General features: G+C 36.3%; 2 protein-coding genes and 1 long non-coding RNA gene across 3 annotated transcripts; 2 read left to right on the top strand and 1 right to left on the bottom strand.

Moving 5' to 3' along the window:
• Positions 1-10: 10 nt before the first annotated feature.
• Positions 11-1913, bottom strand: LOC140016804 (uncharacterized). Its single transcript, XR_011823054.1, has 3 exons — positions 1779-1913; positions 1373-1629; positions 11-35 (listed from the first exon to the last, which is right to left on the bottom strand). It is a non-coding gene; the product is annotated as an uncharacterized lncRNA (long non-coding RNA).
• A 156-nt stretch (positions 1914-2069) lies between these two features.
• LOC113717295 (lipoyl synthase, chloroplastic) lies at positions 2070-6869 on the top strand. Its single transcript, XM_027242072.2, has 6 exons — positions 2070-2878; positions 3603-3693; positions 3871-4028; positions 5226-5397; positions 5704-5814; positions 6121-6869. The coding sequence occupies exons 1-6, from the start codon at positions 2325-2327 to the stop codon at positions 6208-6210; spliced, it is 1176 nt and encodes a 391-aa protein (XP_027097873.1). The 5' UTR covers positions 2070-2324; the 3' UTR covers positions 6211-6869.
• A 1936-nt stretch (positions 6870-8805) lies between these two features.
• Positions 8806-12337, top strand: LOC113715453 (transcription elongation factor SPT4 homolog 2). Its single transcript, XM_027239655.2, has 5 exons — positions 8806-8965; positions 9086-9177; positions 9268-9323; positions 10517-10578; positions 11905-12337. Exons 1-5 carry the CDS (start codon positions 8864-8866, stop codon positions 11953-11955), a joined length of 363 nt encoding a protein of 120 aa, XP_027095456.1. The 5' UTR covers positions 8806-8863; the 3' UTR covers positions 11956-12337.
• The last annotated feature ends 10902 nt before the right edge of the window (positions 12338-23239 follow it).

Genomic DNA, 23239 nt, shown 5'->3' with positions numbered 1-23239 from the left:
GGCAGAGCCACAAATGGTCTAACACAGTCCGAACCCTGCAGGGAAAAGTAGCAGACAAACTGAGAGGCTGCGACAAGAGACAGACATATAGACAAAAGGAGGAAAAAAAAATATGAAATATGAACATCCTATATTGATGGCAAACGCAGTATGCATAAAGGAACTGTGATTGTGCATTTGCTTATCCTATCAAGCATTAACAGTGTGGAAGTTGAATGCAACACTTTCTTCTTCTTGAATGACTAAAAGAAAGGACAGATCAATATGAAGATCATATAACCCAATTCAATACACAGATCAAATATAAATGCATATCTCAAACCAAATAATTAAAGATTTGGAAGTGCGGATCATAAGGTTTTCAAGCAATAACTGCCAACAACATGCTCTGTAAAGAGTATAGGATTAAAATTTAAGAATACAGAGTGACTACATAACAGGGCCAAATTTCCTGCTAAATTTTAGCTTGGAGTAGTTAACACTTGAGTAAATTTTAATCTGCTATAGAGCTTACATGGCCTGATTGCAGCGTAAGCTGTGGCAAGCCGCGGACAATTGCACCAGCATAGACATGTGCTGGTGTATGAGAGCGAGCACAAATGTTCACATCAGCAAACATGCATACTAGAACATGAGAGATGCGAAGGACACGAGATTTCTTGGAAAAACTAATTTCATGTCGATTATCAGGTCTTCCTTTCTCAAGATTAAATCTTTGAGCGCCAAGGTAAATACTAGTTTTGATTTAGGGGCTTTGATAAGGTTGACTTCATCTCATTTTCAAGTTTATTCTCCTCTTGCAAAGTATAACTGATGTGGTCAAAATTTTGGCTTTAGGTTTAGTTGCAGTCTCCCACCAATTTTCAACCATCACAAGTCCTCGTGAAAAACAGAAGAGACGTGCAAGGACGGGCTCTATGCAGACACAGACAACATAACAGGGATTATTTCTCGGGCAATTGCAGCTAATTCCATCTCTCTATCTCCTTCTATATATAGCGCACGCACACATGGGGAGGAAGAGATGTGGGAATTTTCTGGAGCAATTGTGGCTGATTATCCGGCCCATTCGATCACCATCTATGTCAGATTTGGTTTCTAATAAGCTATAAAAAATTGCCCCAAAAACCCCACAACCATATCAACACTGCACAAACATTTGTTTCTGGCCCTGATCGGATTGAAAAATCATACTTCTTACACTTGGATTATAATGCTAGTAATCACACCAATTAGATAGTATGTTAGGCCAACTCAAAAAATTGTATTTCAGGTGATTTGCCAGTAACTTGAATTGCATACTGAATCAGTGCAAGGCAGAAAAAGGGGGGGAAGAAAAGAGAAAAACCTGAGTTTAAGTTTTGGTAATTACCTTCTCTGGAGCATAACAGAGGAAGGCATCAGAGAACTGGAAGCCACGAGGACCAGTCCTCAAATGAGCAATGCAAGGCCATTCCAGTGCTCTTTGAGCTTTTTCCTCCACTGACTATAACATTTCAACGATGCCAATTTTAAAGACACATAAATTTCAGTCAGTCCCAAGTCTGAAGCGCAATATATTAAAAAAAAAAATCCCCAAAAGCAGAAAATTGTATTAGCATGCTTAATAATCGCCAAATGCTGCAGCTTCTGCACCCCAAAAGAAGAAAAAGAAAAGTTAGCAACTTTTGATCAGGGTTTGGGGTTCAGGGTTTAAGGCTCGTCTATTCAGTCCAACATCAGGTCAAATTACCAGAAGCAACAATCTAGGAAAGAGAAAGAAAGGAGGAGTATTGTACCAGCAATCAAAGAATCAAGAGGTGAATTCGCTGAAGAAGGGTTCTTTTCGTCCTCTGGGGCTGCTGCTTGGCCTTGTACCCGTCCCATGTCTCATCGAGATTGGATGCTACGGAGATGAAGAAAGAGGAAAAGACAACAGCAGCAGCCAAAAAATTGGGATGGACGAGAATTTTGAAGTCGGAGTTGGGGCTGGGTGCTATCTGCAACCCATGTAAAGTTGTGGAGTGATTTGCAATTAATCTGTTAAATGTTAACATTGTGCCAACTGCCAACAGAATTGGAATGGACATCAAAGTCCAGTGTAGGCCGACGACGGACGGAGCTCTCTATGCCCACCCACTTCTGCAACAAAACCACCGAACTTTACATTTAATTCCTCATTCTTTTCACTCTTTCCGCATCGTCATTTTCGCCACTCCCAACCCCGGTTCCCCTTTTCTTCTCCTTCTCCGTTCCCCCATTCCTCTTCTCAATCAGAAGAAGAAGAAAGGAGAAAACAACAACATTTCTTGCACTTAATTTTCCCATTTTCAATTTACCAAGTAATGATGATTCCTGCTCAATATCTCACAAAATCCCCCACCAATCCTTCTCCTCCTCCTTTGTTATACGCTTCTCGTCATCATTCTAACACTAGAGTTTCCGTCATCAAATGTGAATCTCAATCCCCACTGGAACTAAAACCCAACAATTCCCTCAATAAGACGAATTTCAAGACCACGACCACAGGTGCGGGTGCTGGTGCTGTGGGCCCTCCTCCGCCGTACCCGGGCGGAGTGGGGCCTTATACGGGGAGGGATCCGAACGTCAAGAAACCAGAGTGGCTGCGGCAGAAAGCTCCGCAGGGGAAGAAGTACGATGAGGTGAGAGATTCCTTGTCCAGGTTGAATCTCCACACTGTCTGCGAGGAAGCCCAGTGCCCTAATATCGGGGAGTGCTGGAATGGCGGCGGAGACGGCGTCGCCACCGCTACCATTATGCTGTTGGGGGATACCTGTACCCGGGGCTGTAGATTCTGCGCTGTCAAGACGAGTAGGAATCCCCCGCCTCCCGATCCTATGGAGCCTTACAACACTGCCAAGGCTATTGCTAGCTGGGGGTATCTATCTAAACACGTTCTTTCCCCATTTTTGTTGTTAGATTATTATAATTTCCAAAATCTTTACATGGTAGGTGCTGATTTCATGACTGTTTGATTCATTTAGTTGTTGGAAACCTGTGATTAATTGCTAAGAAATGCTATGGTATGGTTACTGATAGATAATGAGGAAAGAATAGAAAAGAAAAGCATCTAGTGATAGGTGGTCTATTTCAAGCTTGCTGAGCCCGGAACTTTATCAGGGAGAAACACAAAAGTGAAGTTGTGCAGAACTTCTTAGAAACATGATGAGCATTTGTTTAAATATGATGATTTATTTGGCAGGAAATAACTCTATGATTAAATGGATTGGATTGATAATGAAAATACTGTGCAGACTACATAGATTGGTTTAATGTACAATTCTTACTTTGTGCGGTATGATGGCTTCTTATGGCAGCAGTATTATGAGGACTGAAAGAGCTGAGTCTTCTTGAAGATTGAATACATGTTAGAGGCACAAACCGTGTGTAAATGATTGTTCGTAGATTGGCTTGCTAACTCTGAATTTGTTATGAAACACAAAAAATAGCACCAATGTTGACATCTTAAAACTTCGAAAACATCTAATTTTTCTACTAGTTCCATCCGGAGCATAATGAATTAATGATATCATACCTTTTGACTCCTGTTGCAGTCAACATAAAATTTGATTGATTGAACTGCAAAAGGTTTTATCTTGCAGAGTGGATTATATTGTTCTAACCAGCGTTGATCGTGACGATCTACCTGATGGGGGGAGTGGCCATTTTGCTGAGACGGTAAAAGCAATGAAGGTCTGGACTATCTGAATATTAGACTTTTATTACGTTTCCATTCTTAACGACTAAAATTGATATGATCCATATATGAAGGTCTATATTTGTTTGGAAAAACAGAGAGTCATATGTTAGAAAATCTCTTCATAAGTTATAATCAAAAGTCTTACTTAAGTTGCTCAATTAGCCTTGCAGATGCTCAAGCCTGATATTATGGTCGAGTGTTTAACTTCCGATTTTCGGGGTGACCTAGATGCTGTATCTGCTCTAGCTCGCTCAGGCTTAGATGTTTTTGCCCACAACATTGAGACTGTCAGAAGACTCCAACGTATTGTTAGAGATCCCAGGGCTGGGTGAGTTCTTTAGTTCTTTGATGCTATCTAAGGAAAATAGTATTGTGGTGTTGTTTCTAGCAGCTTCTTGCAAACTATTGACGTAAAAATAATTTATCGTTCTATTCATCAATCATGCAATAAATTAGCATTGGGTGACTGAGATTTCTATGAAACTATGTTAATTGCTCTTCAAATGCTAGTGCTTTGAAGAATAAGCATTTAGTTTAGTGGCTTCCTAATCAGTTTTTGTGTCGAAAGTCTATATGTTATGATGACTTGTGTGATTATCCAACTGCCTACCACTTGAAAGCACTAGTTCTTAGGGATCATGCTCATCTATATGTACAGGTAAACTAGCACACTTCATATTTCCTCAATTATTTTATCCTAAGATGAATTGAACTCCAAAATAGTGACCTTTGCTAAACAGTTTAATTATGTACTAGCTTAATGACTTGTTGGAGCTAAAATCAGTAACAAAAATGTTTATGCTAAACAGTTCAATTATGTACTAGCTTAATGACTTGTTGAAACCAAAATTGGTAACAAAAAATGTTTAAGCGAAGTTACTAGTAGTAATTTGTGTGTTATCTGGAAATTCCAAAAATTATCAGATGGGATGTTGGACAAAGACTTGAAGTTTCACAGTATTGCCCTGTCGAAGCTGCATCCCCATTTGTGATGTCTTGCTTGGAATTCAAATCAGTTCTCTAAGCTCTTCATACTTACCAGGCAATGTAGAGGCAATCTAGGATTCCAGACTTCAGGTTGTTATCCTCTCTAATGTGTTGTGCCACCACGTCACCTAAAATTAGCTGTTAGAGGATTAACTTATTTTCAAGCATTCTAGCATCCTTCCACATGAGATTTCAAAATAATCTTATTGTCGGGCAATCCAGAAATTTGGTGCTCTTTTTTATCCAGGAATGTACGTCAATGATATGACAAGTGGATTAATCTTAGTGATAGTTATATGAATGTCTTAGTAATTTGCTGTCTTATACTTGCTTGATCGTGGGGAGTGTTTGGCCCGATGGCTACCCAAGATGAGTGAAGTTGGCATTTGAATAATGGTGCTCTTGTTGCTTAGCAATGAACATTAGCTTTTTGCAAGTTGGGAACACATCTGAATATTGACTTCTTAAGGATGATAGCACTTCTAACTGTTGAAAATCTTTAGACCATGGATTATGCTAAATATCTTATTTGATGCAGATATGAACAAAGCTTGTCTGTTTTGAAACATGCAAAGCTAGCCAAGGAAGGGATGATAACTAAATCTTCAATTATGTTGGGACTGGGTGAAACTGATGAGGAATTGAAGGAAGCCATGGCAGACTTGCGTGCTATAGATGTCGATATTCTAACACTCGGACAGTATTTACAGGTGAGTGCAAATGTGCAAGCTATTCTTCACCATGATTTTTGAGAAGTAAGATGATCTAATCTCGAACATGTAACACGTCAATTGGGAAACTAGGTTAGTGTTAATATCTCGTTTCATATTAATCTACATCATCTTACTCATTTTGCTTGTACATGATGTTGCATGACCTGTAGAGGAGCCATAGACCCATCGTTTCACATTGTTCTATATCCTTTTAACCCATTTTAGCAATATTCTGACTAGATTATCGTTAGAAATATGCTTATGACACTGTATAGATTATTTTGTGTTGGTGTTGTTTTGCAGCCAACTCCATTACATCTTACTGTCAAAGAGTATGTCACCCCAGAAAAGTTTACCTTCTGGAAAGAATATGGAGAGTCTATTGGTTTCCGATATGTAGCTAGTGGACCCCTGGTGAGTTTTGCATCATAAGGAGCTTAAATCCTCAATCACTTAAGTTAGCATGAATAACTATTGGCATAATAGTATGGTTATTAAACAACTGCATTCTGTGAAGTTAATTTTTTTTGTGATTTATTTAATATTTCATGTGAAATCGATGGTCTGGATGGATTTTATCACTGTTTGAGATTATGCAAAGCTCTAAATCATTGTCTAGTAACAAACTGACATTTTTTCGCTTTATCGAGAACTAAAACTTGTGTGCTATTGATAAAATCCCATTTTGCCTAATCTTTGCAAGACTTGTCACTTTCATAGGTTCGATCATCGTATCGAGCTGGGGAGCTGTTTGTGAAGACTATGGTGAGAGACAGGGCAAGAAGCACATCTTCTGCATCTAGTACATAGTTTTCATTTGCTTTAGTAGTAGTAGTCCTGGCAATGGTAGATTTGAAACACGTTATTTACTTGATTAGAACTGCTTCTTTGTCTGCAAATGGGCGATGAGAAAGTGCGCTTTCTGAGAAGTTGGTCAACTTTTGGTGGTCGCATATTCAATTTTGACAGGGTGAACAAATATATAGGTGGAAGTACTTGTATTTTCCATTCTTCATCTAGCAGGTCATTTGTTTATTTTTATTTCTGCTTTGCTTCCATATATATGTTACTCAGAGTACATTTTGGATTTTGATAATCATCGAAGCAGCAGAAGAGATGGCTGGCACCTTGTACATTCTTTAGATTGGGCAATAGATGAAAATTCGACACTTTGGAACGTCATGAGGCGATGGTTATGGTTCAACACTCTTTAAGATGAGCAGAGCAGAAACTGAATCTGAAAGCTCATCCTTGTTTTCTTGAGGGCTTCAAAATCTATTGCCTGAACTGATGCTTAGATCTGATCTAAACTTATCCAATCTGCTATTAATATCCACATACAATTCATTTCAACTAGTAGTATAAATTTACTACATGTACCAACAGCACCTTGTACATTGACAAGTAATTATTTTGTTCAACTATTTTGCTACGTGGATGGTTAGAATGTATCACTAGGTTCACTCTTCTTTTGTGTTCATCTGAAGTCATAGGCTCATTTCTTTTTCAGAAGGGTGGTTGGTTTATTAGTTCACTATTATACCCATATTTAATGTGGATATTTATCAACAAATATGTTACTCCATTAGTCAAATATTTTAGTTGAAATTGTCATCCCTCAATTCTGTTCATCAGACATCGTAAATTTGACTCAAAATTTTCAGGAACACTTCCTTCCTTTCCTGTTCTTGGGCCAAATTCACAAATGCAGAATTCATACTCAATTCTGAGATGATTCAACACCTTTTTGGCAAGTGTTGTCTTCCCAAGACCAAGCATTCTAATGATTGTTGGGGTTACTTCTAAAGTTGATCCGATTGGAAAGAGATAGACCAAGCATTCCAATGGTTCGTCTCTCATCAAGAAGACGGACTTTCAATGAACAGCCACCACCATGAGAAACAGAGAAGACCATCCACAGCAGTGTGCGAGCACTCGATTGATATATTATGAGTGATGACAGGAATGTGGCATCCAAGAATCTTGAATCAAAAAATCTTCCAGAGGGCCGTCTCACTTGTAGTTGTAGGTGCCTCATTTTTTTTAACTTGGATGGATGATATCCTCTTTCTAGAAAACAAGAAGGACCTACAAGTCTAGAATGGGCACTTTGATTTATTTTTAGGGTTAATTTTAGATGGCAATTTCACTGAGCTCCTCTAAGATTTGAAGAATTACACTTATCTTCCTTGATTTGATAGTTTTAGTCCTGAGGTTTCTAGCAATTTCACTGGGCTCCTCTAAGATTTGAAGAATTACACTTACCTTCCTTGATTTGATAGTTTTAGTAACGAGACCTTAAAGTAATATTTATTTCGACAATTTTTTAAATGAATACCCAAAAATGCCCCTATGGAATGAGTTTTAATTTATTTTTCTATACAATTATATGATTATTTAGTATAATTATAAGGAAAAGATGCCAAAGTTTGCATACCCATACCTACTATGATATGATAATAATTTTATTACTATGATATGATATTTTTGCTGGTATTTTATTATGGATTTAGATTTATAAGATAGAAAAGAAAATGTTGAAATAATTCATTTACAATTTATAAATTTTTAGAGTAGTGGGATTATCATAATTTAGTAGTGCTTTTGTGCCATTTCTTTTTGATTTATTGTTAATTTTAATACCAAAAAATAGAAAACAAAGATCAACAAAAACATTAGATTATATATAAAATTAACTCGTCAAAAAAATCACTAGTTTGATATTTAATTATAATATAAACCTAGAGGTAATAGTGGTAGATCTATAGTTTTATTGGTGAAAAGAAATAAGAAGGAAAAAGAATGAAAAAATAATTTTAAAACTCATTCTAAGTATAAGCATACCAAATAAAAGAATTTCATTAAAATATTTAAGGGTAAATTGTCATTTTAAATGACAAGAGAGGTATGTGTAATTTGTTAAACCTCAGGAAACTCAGTGAAATTGTCAGAAACCTCAGGGGAGGTTCCCTAACCAAAATATTAAATTAATGTTTTAGCATATATTGATGTGGTGATTAAATATTTTGCATATAGTATTAACTTTTTTGACGTAAATATGAATAATATGTGAGAACATTGTTGATAAATTATATATGCATTGCATCAACTGATAAATAATCACAATAAAAACAATTCAATAAAAAAAATATTGCTTATGACTGAACTTCCAGAGTCTTGAAAATCATTCTCTATTTTTTTGAATATGTTATCTAATAATTCTTGTTTAGGATAGGAGCACAAATTTTTCAAGCTCATGATCTCCCCACTAGTTTGTAAAGACACGAGAAAGAAGAAAAGCGGTGGACAATGAGGGTGCATGTGGGCCTCCACTGCCCATCACCGGCCCAACAAGGGGAGGCATCCACGTTTGGGCCAGATTTGAATCAATATAAACACTTGTCTGTCCATGTGAGAATGCTTGAAGAAAGAAGACGAAGAAGAAGAAGAAGAAGAGAGGACAATGGGAAGCACCGGCGCCGTAGGAGCGGCTCAAATTCCGACGAGCTTCGGCCACGAGCTCCGAGCATGCCTTCGCTGCCGTCTCGTCAAGACCTACGATCAGGTTCTGCCCAGTTTGTAGTTTTTCCTCACGGTAACTGATTAGGGTTTTATTATTCGACAAAATTGATTTTTTTTTTGGGTTATTGGAAATTGAAATTTGGATTTGTGTGGGGGAGCGTAGTTCAGGGAGTCGGGATGCGAGAACTGCCCGTTCTTCAAGATGGATGAAGATCATGAACGCGTTGTAGACTGTACCACTCCTAATTTCACTGGGTAATTTCTGTTCTATAAGAAAAATGTTCAAATTTTGCTTGAGTTTTGATTTTCTTCTCGATTATGAAGTACCATTATTGTGGCGATTAGGATTATCTCTGTCATGGACCCTACTCGGAGTTGGGCTGCTCGTTGGCTCCGCATTGGTATTATACTTATAACATTTACCCAAGCCCTTCTCATTTTATCTATATACACTCATATATATTTGGGATATTGAGATGCTTTATACGCATGTTTGCATGTTTGTCTGTCTGTGTCCTGCATTGGTTGGTTGGATCCTTGTTAGGATTTGCTTAGTTTTCTTGGATGAAGAAAGCTTTGCAATTGTAAAGGCCATTCCTGTTGTCACTTAGGAAGCAATAGAAGTTGGTATAGGTGTGCATTTTGATTTTGAGGTGCTTAGGGTCTGCTTGTTTTGCCCTCCAATTGATTCTTCTATTTTATAAATTATGTCTCACAATATGATGGTTGTTTATTATCCGTTTATTTGAGACTTGAATGTGCATAAATTCAAGTGTATCTGTTGAACTCTTAGTGGGCATGCACAATCTGTGTGAGCAGGCTAGATTCTTTTGCAGGATTTGGCTGATGACTTTGTCCTGATGATCATGCAATTATTTCTTGAGTTGTCCTTTTGCTAATTTACTATCATAGGGAGTTGTTAGGTTTATTCTCTGAAGAAAGCCAGCAGAAGTTAAACAACTTCTGACATACTGTGTGTTAAATGACCGTCTGCAAAACAACACGTACGAATTAATAGTCCGCATCCCTTCCTTTCTACTTTGATCTGAAAGAGTTAATACCTTAGTGCAAGTTAATTCAGATGTACATTCATACATACCGAACAAGTACAATAATAACCTTCCTATTGAAACCTATAATGATGACAATTTTATAGTTGTCTCATCAATTATGGCTCTGTTCTCATCAATGAGAGTTGAGAGCTTATTTTTCTATCATCTGAGATTCAAAAGCACCTTCAGTTACTTTTGAGAATCTCTTTTTTCTTTAGCTTAAGTGAACTAAGATTATCATGGCAAAAGAACACTTAGAAACAACTTTGGTTCTAGAAAGCTAGAATCATTCGCTTTCCAGTAATCAGTTTGCTTTTGCAATGTTAAGTTTTGGGCTTTTTAGACAATAATTTTTTTTAATGACTCTAGCATTTTGTTTCCTAGAGTACCTCATGGCTTCTCCTTCTGTGCAAAATTTTCTGTGGGCTTAGTGGTATTCCCATTTGTTTAGTAAAATTTGTCATGAAATTGGCTTGCCTGGATGCTCTACGCCATAGCATTGGTACTAACTCTGGATCATGTGGTTCTCTGGACATTCACAGGAAAATTTGTCCCAGGATGCTACACTCTTGCAGTCTCAGAAGCACTTCCAGAAGACTTACAGGTATTCATTTATCAGGAGTTGCAAAACAAATTACGCATGAGATATGTTGTCGTATGTTGAACTTCTGCATTTATGCTTTTGATATACTTCCAGAAAAAGAAGTGAAGAGCCAAAGAAAAATACAGTTATATAATTGGTTACTGGACTTTTGTTCCTTGAATCTGAATGGGTACTATTTGAAAAAGGCAACTTGGAAGGAAACTAAGAACTAATGATTCTTTCACAGAGAACTCTACTTTGTTTTACTGCAGCTTCGGTCTCCTGAATATGACTGGCTTATTGGGTCAAGAAATTCATGTTTGTTAGGATCATACTTGCTCTGCTAAATAAGTAACTCATTTTCATACTTTGGCTCTCGTGATGATTGAAGTGTTCATTGGGCCTATAGTTTTGTTGGTCCAGTGGACTGGCAACTTTGCTTTGTATAAATCAGAACTTTAAATGAGCTTTAGAAATGCCCAAGTTGTTCTCTGTAGAATAATTTTGCATGTTAGATACTGCAGAGCTTGGTGACAAGAGCTCCTTCTGTAGTTTGCTTGTGTATAATGCCTTTCAGTTTTAGGTGGTTTATGTTAGGTTTTCTTAATGCTAAAACTTACATTGACTAGGTCAAAGTCAAACTACTCTCTGTTGTCTTCATAATAAACATTATAGGCTTTGGCGTGTTTATAGAGACAGGATTGCTGCAACATATATATTCTGTGATATTTTAAAGGTTAAAAATGTGGTACTAGTATAATTTTGACGTAGATAGCAATAACTTGCACTAAATGGTCCTACTGTTGCAGATATAGTCACATTTGCCAGTTTAAAAATTATCAGACATATGCGTGTTATGCCATTAGGAAAGCTGTTGTCCTATTACTTAGTTATGTCTTTCATACCTAAAATTTGGCAAGGGTTGCATCTTTAAAACAGCTGGTTGATTTCCTATGTATTCTTTCTTCACATTGTTTTTCATGTTGTACAAAAGAGATGTATTCTTTTTAAGTTCTTGCTTACAAAAGAGATGTAAAGTCATACTGAAACTCAAATTTCAGTGTGCTGAGTCTGGATACAACAGTCAATTTTAGTTGGTTGCTAGTCTTCTGACATAAGTCCCTCTGTCGTTCATGAATAAGTTGAATAAGTTAAGTCTACCTGAAATCAGCTTTGTTGACGCCGCTTCTCAGGCTGGAGGTTAACATGCTTGTTGAAGGGAAAATCTCCCTTTTTAATGTCGGACAGTCAAATCCTGAAGTCTGTTTTTTATATGTCAGCTTTGTGTTTTCTCATGTCATTTCTTGTTACAAACTTGTCAAAAGTTAATCATTCTTCTCTGGGCAGACACTGTGTGAAGATGAACGGGTGCCATACGTCGCACCAAAACGAGTATGACTGTTGCAGAACTACCATAGCTCCAAAGAAGTCCTCTGGAAAGAAGTTATATTAGTGTATCTTGGCGCATCATTGCTGGGTACTTTAGTGTGATCATTGTATATCCTGTTTCTAGGAAGTAAACTGGAATTATGTGAATATGTTATCTACCTTGAAGTATTTTAAGATCTGATTGAACTAGTCTTGGTTTTTGTTACTTGCAAGTATACTTGCAAAGCTTTGAGGCATTTTGAGCCTTAGCTGAAAAAAGGGTTCAGCAATTTTCTTCTTAAGATTATCGTGGAAAATTCGGGAATTGTTTCATGGTATGAAGCAGACTTTGATATTCCAGTGGAGATGGTCTAATCAGGTATTTTAGTAAAATTACCATGCTTATCAGGTTTGTTGCTGGCTTCCGTTTTTTCTTTTTTTCCCTGAAACGTTAGAATTTGTATTAATTTGAATAAACTTTACACTTAAGTGAGCGAAGGCTCAGGTATACTATATACAAAAGGCGCCCTTTGACACTAAGGATACAACCATTCCTCATAATGCTGTATGCCTATGGCAATAACTATGAATAAACTTGGAGCTATTTATATTCTCATTAGTGGCTAAACAAAATGAGCATTTCTGCTTTGTGATGTTGCTGACTTCCATTTACAGTTCGCTCTTTCCCATTTGATCAGTGTGGGTGTGGAAACAGACTACTTTGTAATGTGCTAATAGACAAAGCAACTTTTACTACTTACGTTTCACTGAAAATTCCTATTCCCCCGCCTTTATTCTTTCTTCTCTTAATTTTTCAAATTCTGGCCCGTGAATGATTGAGAGGTTTCCAGCTATGAGTAGGTACTCGAGTTACAGACTTGCAGGTTTCTTTCGTAGAAGAAACAAGGCAGGAACAAGCTTTTGTATCAACAATTGAGCACAGAAATGTGGCATTCTAATGGTTATCAACATTTGTCAAGCATGTCAGAACGGCATGAACTCTTGTGAGAGGAAGAAAAGGTACCACAAGAAAATAAGCCAATGAGTAAGAATCCTAGCCAAGAAAACATATTACTAATAACGAGTAAGAAAAAGAAAGGAAATTCATTTTTGCACTTTTCATTTAGCCTCTAGCACTCCAATTCACTCGTTAAAAATATAGCATTCTTAGAGTACGTCTAGCACTCCAATTCACTCGCTAAAAATACGGCCTTCAAAGAGTGCCCGAGACTAATTGAAGAGTGCAAATATCACTTCCCAAAAGAAATTGAGCAATTGTAGTTCAAGGTCAATTGGGGAATCTTTTAATCATCTTACAAAATATTTACCTTGCACTTGGGGAATCTTTATCATCTTAAAGAACCCTAGACAAACCCGGATCGTGATTTTGGGCTGGGTTTCGATTTTCTGAGATGTTCTTCCTAAGGTCGTCTAGACCTTTTGCTCTGAGAAGGGGCTCACTGATTTGACCCATATTAACACCTTGACACCTGACAAAGTAGGGAGGCGGTGGCATAGGATTGCAGATAGCTACCAAGTGATCGTGTTAAATTCACTTTTTCAGATACAATTAAAGTTGGTGGCACTGGGCCTTTGGTCCGGCGGTCATCCCAAGCCTTCTTAAATTTGGTGATGCGGGAGGTTAAGGGTTCGAATCTTGCCTCCCACAAAATTTGTTACAATATGTGACGGTATTCATTGACCAGTTTCGATGGAGTTTCTACTCACATCAAGTCCCCTCCCCCTCCTTCCTAAAATAAGCTAACTTAGGTTATAAGAATTCTATTATATCGAAGAAAAAAATACCATCCCTAGATTCTCTCCTATTTGAGGTAACAAAACAATGCCCTCTCTCGCTCTCTATTACTTTTTCCTGAGCTGTCTTATTAATTTAAACATCGGAGGTGAAACAGGGGACAAGCCCCCTTCTCTGCTGCTTCTTATTTGCAAGCCAAATTCTCGCCCCTATCGGATTTTGACTACACAAAGGGCACATTTATTCTACGAGTTTTTTTTTAAAAGAAATAAAAACTCTTAAAATGTATGTGCATTGTATCATTAGAATAAATTCCCGAACAAAATATTTTAGTGGAGTTGGTCAAATGGTATTTCCTATTTCCTCGAGTCGGCACTCGATAAACACATCAAAAATGGATTATTAGATACACATACGATTATACTTCTCCCTAGACGATTTGTCTTGTATTTATATTGAGCACATAATAGAAGAATCCATAAATTTTCTCGTATCATTTGGTTAAGAGCTCAGGTACCAAAATGTAGGTATATCTTAAGTATTCATGGGGCCTCAAAGTAGTTTCTTGAAATTCTAAGGGTTCCAAAAAAACGTTTAGTCAAACCGTGAAAAGGTCAGATTCGTGTCAGCAGGTATCAAAATCCAGGGTTAGTAATTTAATTCTGATTTCTTCGTTGAAAGGTATCAAATGCCAGGGATGAATTATTCTAGCTAGCATTTTACTTGGTAATTGGATGATGAATTTTAGAATTTAAGGACTGGAATTGAAATGAGTTGCAGAAAAGAATATAAAAGAAAGAAAGTAACGAGGAAACATCAATTGTCCAACACACTTGCGGTCGTCACAATTCGATTCGGTGTGGTCCTCACTTGACAAATCCATGGAAATTGAGAGAAACGTGGCTCGATGATGATGGACCATTGGGCCGCTAGCTTCGTCGAGCGGGCTGTCACTGGTAATACCGTGCACCGCTAAACCTCCGCTCACTGTAACTAAAACCACGTGCTGGATCACCGAACTTTTTATTCTTTTAGGAGTTTTTGTTAATATATATATATATATATAGTATTTTGATATATATAAAGTAAAAAGGTGATTAAAAATGTGTTCACGGAAAAAAGTAAAAATTTTGTTGGAGAAAACCACATTCCAATTAAGGCTGTGACCAGACCTATATCTCTCTCCCTTTTTTTTTTTTTTTTGGGTAATGTTTTTGTTTAAAAGGTTGTTTCCTTGCCTAAACTCACAACGGATCTTTTATTCAGCTTTTTGTCCCACTTTTTGTTATATTACTATTTTTGCTTCATAATTATCATATTTTAGTTCTTTTTATTTTCTTAAAATCCAATAACTATTAATTGACTAATGCACAAAATTTAAGAAACTTCAAATATCAAAGTGCATAAAAAAATGAGATTTTTTTAATGAATTTTCTGATGTATTTTTTTAATTTTTTATTATATATTACTTTTTTTAGACCAGTGTATTTATTTTTTACTCAGTTAATAGTTATTGGATCTTTAAAAAATTTAAAAAAAAAAACTAAAATATTATGCTCATAAAAGAGAAATAATAATATAATAAAAAGTGACACGAGAAGTGAAACATGCAAAACTAAACTGTAGATATTATCATATTTGTAAGTGTACATTTTTCTCTTTGAATACTCTTTTGAAATTATTAAAGACTAAATTCTTTTCTTTCGCCAGAAGTTATTTTGTTTCATGTTGTTGACTGATCCTAGTTCCAATATCATTTGAGTTTAGAAGTTTGGTATTTTGAAAATTCTTCATTCGCATTCAGTTATCACTTACCAATGGTTATGTTAGTGTAATTAAATCTGCATGATTACGAAGTAATGACAGGTTTAGCAATAATACGAGGCCTCAACTATAGTATTGTAAAAATTAATAAAAACAGTTCGGATTAGGACACAGCAAATGAATCAAGTCTTGCTTGCATGGTAGCTTATTGGCTCGGTAAAAGCTTGAGTCAACCTCGAGCCAATTACGAAGATACTCAACTTGTCTGGACTCTCGTTAGACTTGTATAAATGCATATGTTTTTATTATTAATAGTGAAATTACAGGTACATTTCTAATAATTTTATTATTTGTTAAGATGAAATATCTATTTTTTTTAAAAAAAATATACTAATATTTTCTTTAAATTATTTTTTGAGCTTGCCAGTTCAAATTTGATAAAAACGAAATAGATAGAGTTTGGCTTGGTTAGCCAAAGCTTTCGACCCGTTTGCTTCCTTAGTCTCTGCAGGTTGAGATGATTAAAGTGGCCTTAATGGAGCATTAAATATTCCACCGGGCAATGGCATGTCCTAACTGGTCATCACTGACTGTTGCTAATCGTAATTCGCACCGTCCATTCCCTTTCCTTTTAACTTTACAAAGAAAAGAAAAGAAAAGACGAGGGATGACAAAACCAGGTGCTGAGGACGCATGCAGCTGCTGGTACGCAATGCATAAGCAAGTTTCCAGAAGCGCATGGTCAAATCTTGCAGGCGTGATTTTCACCGTTCATAATAAATATCTGTGACGAATACGCAGATGATTTATACATAGAAGTTGACCTTTGACCCAAAAAAAAAAAAGAAAGAATACGCAGATGATTTCATTTTGATTCCATATACCGAAGTGATTGCTACCTCAGTAGTCAGTACCTTGTAGAGTTCTGCATGGTGCAAATTCTTCCACTTCTTCATTTTTTTGTTTAAATTATCTTTCCCTTTTTTTTTTGTACGTTTTAAGTTAATAATAATTAGGAAATGTTTAAGATTATGGCAGAAGTTCTACTAGCTAATGGAAGATTTTATGCTACTAATTATGGTTTGCTTGGATAGTAAATCATCAGCATAGTTTTAACCACTTTTTTTATTTCACATATATTACATACATATGAAAAAAAGTGCTATAATATTTTTTTAAAAAATAATTTACTATCCAAACACACACACACACAGGTGTATTAATATATTAGTATCCAAATAATAAACGGTAACAAAAGAGAAATTGTGACGCCCCCACTTCTGTCTAAGGCGAACCAAAAAGTATCCGCGGGACGCCTGCCCAACTCTCGCCAGGATTCGGTACAAATCTCGTTCAAGTTTAATACAATACTAGCCGTTACTATTAGATAAAACAAGAAAATGCGGAAAACTTTCAAACCTAACAATATATAACAATTAATACAAGTATTCTAAAGAAGGGTCGCTTCCATAATCGGATGTCCAGTCTTACATCAAAATTCCAAAAGATACATCAATTCTCAAAATATATAACAATAACAAATAACTAGTTAGTTCCATTGGAAACCCTATTACAAAAGTACTTCAAAAGGGTTCCTTCGAGTGTCATACCATGCCCATTCCTATTAAGTAAAACAAATCTACGGGGTGAACAATAGCTCGTGAGGTCAAGAATACCCATGCAAGCACATTGTTCAAGTAACAATCCCAATTAATGGATAAAACAATAATATTCGAATAAATGACAATGCGAGCAAGAAAAGTAAACAGAAACAATTCAAGGATACACGAGCTCTCAGGAGCTATTTTCCACTTGCACGATCATGAACTTCCACGAGTTGACACTCCGTCAATCGGGTAGATTATAGTCCGTAGAACCACACTTATCATGTCCCCATTCACCATTACATACTCCTGCACCGGTGTGAGAACCCGTATTTTTACATTTTTTAGGTTTTATTATTTTTCATGGCTTGTTTTCTGCATTTTCGTGCTTAGGAAAAATTTCTAGATAATTTTAAGGAGCAGATATAATTTTTAGATGATTTTTCTAGTATCGAATAGGTTTTGAGAAATTAATAGCGTATACCGGACGTGGGACCCACTAGTGCGAAAAGTTCGGAAAAATTTGGCCAACTAGATTAAGTTTTGGATACTGGATTTAATTTATCGGGTGTTATTAGATATTTAGAGGTGCTAAGTGGATAGGTGTATGAGAAACAAAAAAGTTAGGCAAGTCATTAAATGAGGTGACAAGTGTCACCATGTGATTGGATTGAGTTGTCCACAACTATTCACCTTTTTACTATTTGACCAAATAAATCAAAAAAATACCAAAAATTCACCATTTTCTTCTCTTCCTTGGCCGACCTCTTCAAGCTCCAAAAGCAAGAAAACTCTTCAAGTTTTTAGCTTCCATCTTGCTCAAATTCAACTAATCAACCACTTAACCTTGTTTTTGTTCCATAGAAATCATTAAGTGAGTGATAGTGAGTTGTGTGGTGAAGTTGTTTGGAAACCTAAGGTGCCAAGTGGTCCCTCTCTCTTCTTTCTAAGGTGAGTGGTGTATGAATCCCTCTCCTCCCTTAATTGATACTTAAATCATGCTTAGTGGTAGTATGAGATGCAAGTTTATGAATTAATTCTTGATTTGTGGTTGAAATGATGAAGTTTTATTATTTTGGGGATTTTTTTCTGTTTTAATATAAGCATGATTGTGTGGCTATCTATGATGATTAGAAATGGTTTATAATAACTCTAGGAGGTGGAAAAAATGATTAATTACAACCAATTTCTGGTTTGGAATAAATTTCAGAAAATTAGGGTTCTTGAGGGAGCATTCTGTCCAAATTTTTAGCTCCTAGTTAGAGGCCGAATTGGTCTTGGCTTAAAACATGAAAGTTGTAGGGAATGACATTTTAGAGGTGCTTACAAAATTTCAGGTCAATCGGAGTAGTGTAGAATGAGAAAAGTCGAAATTACCCTTGCTGTCCTAGTTTTATCCGAATGTAAGAATTGCGCCTGTAATTGGTTGTTTTGGCTGGAATTGCTTCCGAATTGGTTGTTGAGGCCTTCTGATGAAATTTAGCCCTGTTTCTTAGCTTTCAGATGGTTTTGGAATTTCTAGATTTGGATTTGGAGAGCCTGAGTTATGATGTTTCCGCTAGAATGCGTTTTGATGAATCTGTTTTACGTTTTTGATGTAGTATCTTGCATTTTTGACCTGTTTGCACTCAAAACTGGGTTGAGTGACCTTCTGTGATGTTGTAGCCCTGTCTTTTAGCTTCGAAATGGTGGGTCTTGCACCCTCATCCAATAATCGTAGTGCCTTTGGTACCATTACCGCAAAATGACGTCAAAACTGTTTTTCTGGTTTTGAGCTTAACTTTCATTTCCGGACTTTTCCCTAGCTTGAATTGTACTCGTACTACTTGGAGCTTATTGAACGGTTATTGAATGAACTTATTTGTGTGACTTTGGGACTGGCTGAGGAAATAATGAAGCCTTGATGGCTGGGAAAGTAAGCAAATTTAGGGAAAGTGCTGTCCGAACTTTGAAAGGACTTGATTGCATTGAGTTTGTGATCTAAAACTTGGATTTGAGCAAGGCAATGATATATGATGGATGGTTTCTGAGCCATAGAGATGAGTGACCCTAAACTATTTCCAAAGTACTTGTGAAATGCTTCTTGCATTATTTATTCGATTGCATATCATGCGTGCTTGCATGTGGATTCATGACATGATTTGGCTTCAATGAGTTCTGGGAAAGTCTAGCGCTGGACACCAACGTCTCCACCTTGTTTATGGTTCATGTTCATGTTTATCTGGAGCTCAAAAAGGGGCTCCCTCTCAATGTTAATGTTAAATGATCTATTTGAGCGTTGGGTGTTCAAGTGCAATGATTTCACCGGCTCATGAGAGCAATAAACGTACATTTGATCTCTGAATCATGACATCATTGAAATGATCGAAATGTATTATTGTGAAATATATTTGATTTCTGATTTTACTGGTTACTCGCTGAGCTTCTAACTCACCCCAAAACTATTTTATTCCCCTCCACAGGGCTCGTGGCGAAGGAAGGCTTGTTGTGATTTTATTGTTGTGGAATTCCTCTCGTATAAGAATTGGGATCATGGATCAGAGTGGCGCAGTGGAAGCGTGGACGCTTCACTTTTGACATGTAAATGTTGGAACATTTGAGTTATATTTGAGATTTATCTTGTATTTATTTGAGGACTGTAGTGAACGACCGAGTCCCGGCGAGAGCTGGGCAGGCGGTCCGCCGAACCCTGGGGTACGCCCTAGGGGGAGGTGGGGCCGTCACAACCGGGCTCGCCTGTCATTTATTTGAGGCGATACTGCTTGAGTATGCTAAGCAAGATCTCTCATTAGGTCAAGCTTACGTGTTCTCATGGTTCACCAAGGAGCCCGACCAACCCCATGCCGGCTCGAGTTCAAAGTTAACCAGTGAGGATTGGGCATCCCCCATGTACATTTGTGAGTCGAGGAGATTCACTCCAGCGACGTATGCAGCCATAGCATACCATTTCATTCATTCAATTATTCAATATCATTCAATCATTCAATATCGTTCAATCATTCATTTCATTTCAAATGAAAACGAGTGCGGTAAAGTACACACTTGATTCCATTTTCAAAATCTCCAATCATTTATAACAGTTAAGCATGTACCAAGTACTCATACACTTGACACTCACCAAGTAATCAAGAAGCAAGTACAAGCGTTTGTTTTAGGCGTCTCCCGTGAGATCTTCTTGAAGGTCCTCTTGAGTGCCTGAACAATTAATAATAAACTATCACTCAATATCACTTAAAACCCCTAAATATCAAGAAAGATTGCACACTAATACAATTTAAGAAAATTTCATAAATACGAGCCTTAATTACTCGTAAATCGAGATTCAAAAGTAGGGTTTTAAAAGTACAAGAGAAATATGATTTGCATCTTTAAAGTCAAGTGCGAAACGGTCGAGTGGTGTGGAAGGAAAATGGAGAGTTCGAAACCCTCAATTTCCTTTAAGTTCAGAAATTTCAGATTTATTAAGTGGTTTTTGAAAAATCGTATCTCACTCTTGGTAAATCTAAAATTGAAAAACTTGGTACCGTTAGAAACTACTCCCAAGGTACTAAAAATTCTTAGAAGACACTTTTCCATGATTCTAAATGGAAGACATTCAAATTATGGGTTCAAGATGTTGTTTTGAATACTAAGGCAGTTTTTTTTTTTTTTGGTTGGTTTTTGGCCAATTTTGGAAATTCGGAAAAATTCACACAATGCGAACTAACCTTTAAAATTTGGAACTCAATTAGAGTTACAATCAAAGTTTAAAAGAAAACAAGCGGAACAAGAATCGGAGTTTTAAGCACCAAGATATGGAGGCTCAAAGTTATCCAAAAGTTGGGACTGTTAGACCATTTTCTAGATTTAAAACATAGATTTTGAATCTTTTGTTGAGCATAAATATGAACTCAGAATCGTACCAATTTTGGTAGGATTACACTACTATATGAGGTCTATCCCTCTGTAAATTTTCATGTAAAAATTCGCACGGGAAGTCAATTAACAAAGTCACTAAAGTTCCACAATTTACTAAGGTAAATTTCCCTTGCACTTTCATTTTTCTTTTCTCAAACATTTGGCCAATAAAAATTCCTTGAACATGATTCATTTATGAAAACAAAGCCTAGAAAACATCTAAAATACATTTGGTAGGTGATTAACACCAAGGATTTCAAATAACAAGTCCCAAATCAAGATTAGCTATAAATCAGTCAAGAATTAGGGTTTTCTTTCACGAAGACAGCTCTGAAATCCGGCCACAACTCACTCAATTAAACTCAGAATTGAGCATGGTTAGTGGCATTGCAAACTACATTCATAAGGATACAATTTCTCAGAAGGAATCGTTTTAAAATTCTATCCACAACTAGCTCATATTTAAACATCAAGTCGCAGCTCAAAACAGGGCTTCCAGTACAGACGAGAAACAGAACAGGCAACTTTACAAGCTTGATACAGCTCACTCAAGTGGAATCAGGGCATGCATTTTATACCGTTGGAAACTGAAAGTGTCTAGTTTCTAATGCTGCAAACGGCACTCGATTTCGATATCGGAGCAAAGAGTTATGGCCAAAACAAAATCGCTGCCAGTGAGGCTCTGGTTACGTTTCCAGTTTTGCTACATTTTTGAAATCTCAACTTTTGGACAACCAAATTGGATGATTTTTGGTAGAAACTTTCCACACAACCCACACAATATATTTATATCAAAATCAAGTCAATTGAATCACAAAAAAATGCACTAAGGGTCACTGCAAAATAGGGGCAGAATCGTCATTTTTGCTCATCTCACTTCCTTTGAGTTTTCTTTCACAACACAACTTATTTTCACTAGATTAAGCACTAATCCAACATAAATAACATAAAATCTCATCAAATCAGTTCATCAAGCCATTGTGGGATTTCATAGAGCCCACTCAAAAGATTTCCAACAATATAGAGCTACCCATATGAATCTATGAGCTCACAAGTGCAATACAACTTGTATAAATCAAGATTCAAGAGGTTGATCATCATTTACCTCCTTAGATGGCTAGAGCAGAAATTTTCGGTCATCTTAAGCCCAAGAAAACCATGGAAAACAAGCTCCTTGCCTAGCTTAAGTTGATCTCCAAGTGATTTGCAAGTTGTGTGTAAATTCTGGAGTGATTTGATGAAGAAATGAAGCAAGAATTGATGAAGATTTTGGTTGTTTTCTCCTTGAAGATGGCTGGGTGTTAGAGAGAGAGAAAGGAGAGTGTTTTGTTGCAAATGAAGCTTCCTTGAGAAGCTTAAATGTGTGGTTCAAAAGTGTTCAAAAGTCAACTCTCCCTCCGCGCGCGCGCACGTTTCGTGCTCGATTTCTCTCGAGTTTGTTTCACTAATGCACTAAGCCTTTAATGCACTTCCATTCATACTATTATTATTCATTCTTAATAGCCCCAAAATAAAAGTCTTAAGTCCCTCAATTAATTGTGCTAGCGAAAACGCGTACTTCCGATTTATGCGCGATAGAGTGAAATTTCTAATAAATTCTTATAACGATAGTATAACTAACTAACACTTGAACACTTAAACATAAAAAAAATACCTATTTTAAGATTAATGTATAAGTCTCCAATTTTTCAATCTTATTGTATTCTCGATTTGATTGTTGTCTCTAAACGCATATCCACCATTCACTCTAAACGAGCTTTCAAAAATAAATTTTCGAATCAAGACATTTTTAAAATATTTGTAGGTCATAGTTCCATGAAATTGAGTATAAAGAGGTTGAAATAAAATATTCGAAATAAACGGCCAAATAAATATCTAATTGAGCTCGTAATAGAAATTTAAAATAAGAAAATTTGCAAGTCCTCACAAAAAATTTTTAACAAACCATGGAGAAAATGATACATGCAAAATGTGAAGGATATGAGCAGAATTTCTGAAAATTTTGTCAAGATATGTACAAGGACATGGCAATCAAATAATTAGTGATATACTCAATCTTTATTCTATGTCTATCTGCTATACCTAAAATATATTTTTGTGAAAATTCTGCATGTATGTAAGTTGTATTATGAGACTAATATATACTAATTTTTTGTGTTTGTTTCTAACTTTTTTAAGGTGTATGGCGTTTAGTATATAATTTTTTTTTAAAAAAAATATAGGTACTAAATAAATAAATGGAATACAATACAATACAAGTAATCCTATCTACTTAGGAATTAGGAATAGTAGG

This window comes from Coffea arabica, chromosome 11c, assembly GCF_036785885.1.
Source record: "Coffea arabica cultivar ET-39 chromosome 11c, Coffea Arabica ET-39 HiFi, whole genome shotgun sequence".
Taxonomy (NCBI): domain Eukaryota; kingdom Viridiplantae; phylum Streptophyta; class Magnoliopsida; order Gentianales; family Rubiaceae; genus Coffea; species Coffea arabica.
Note: the sequence above shows the minus strand (reverse complement) of the source record. Positions and strands in the feature narration are given on the sequence as shown.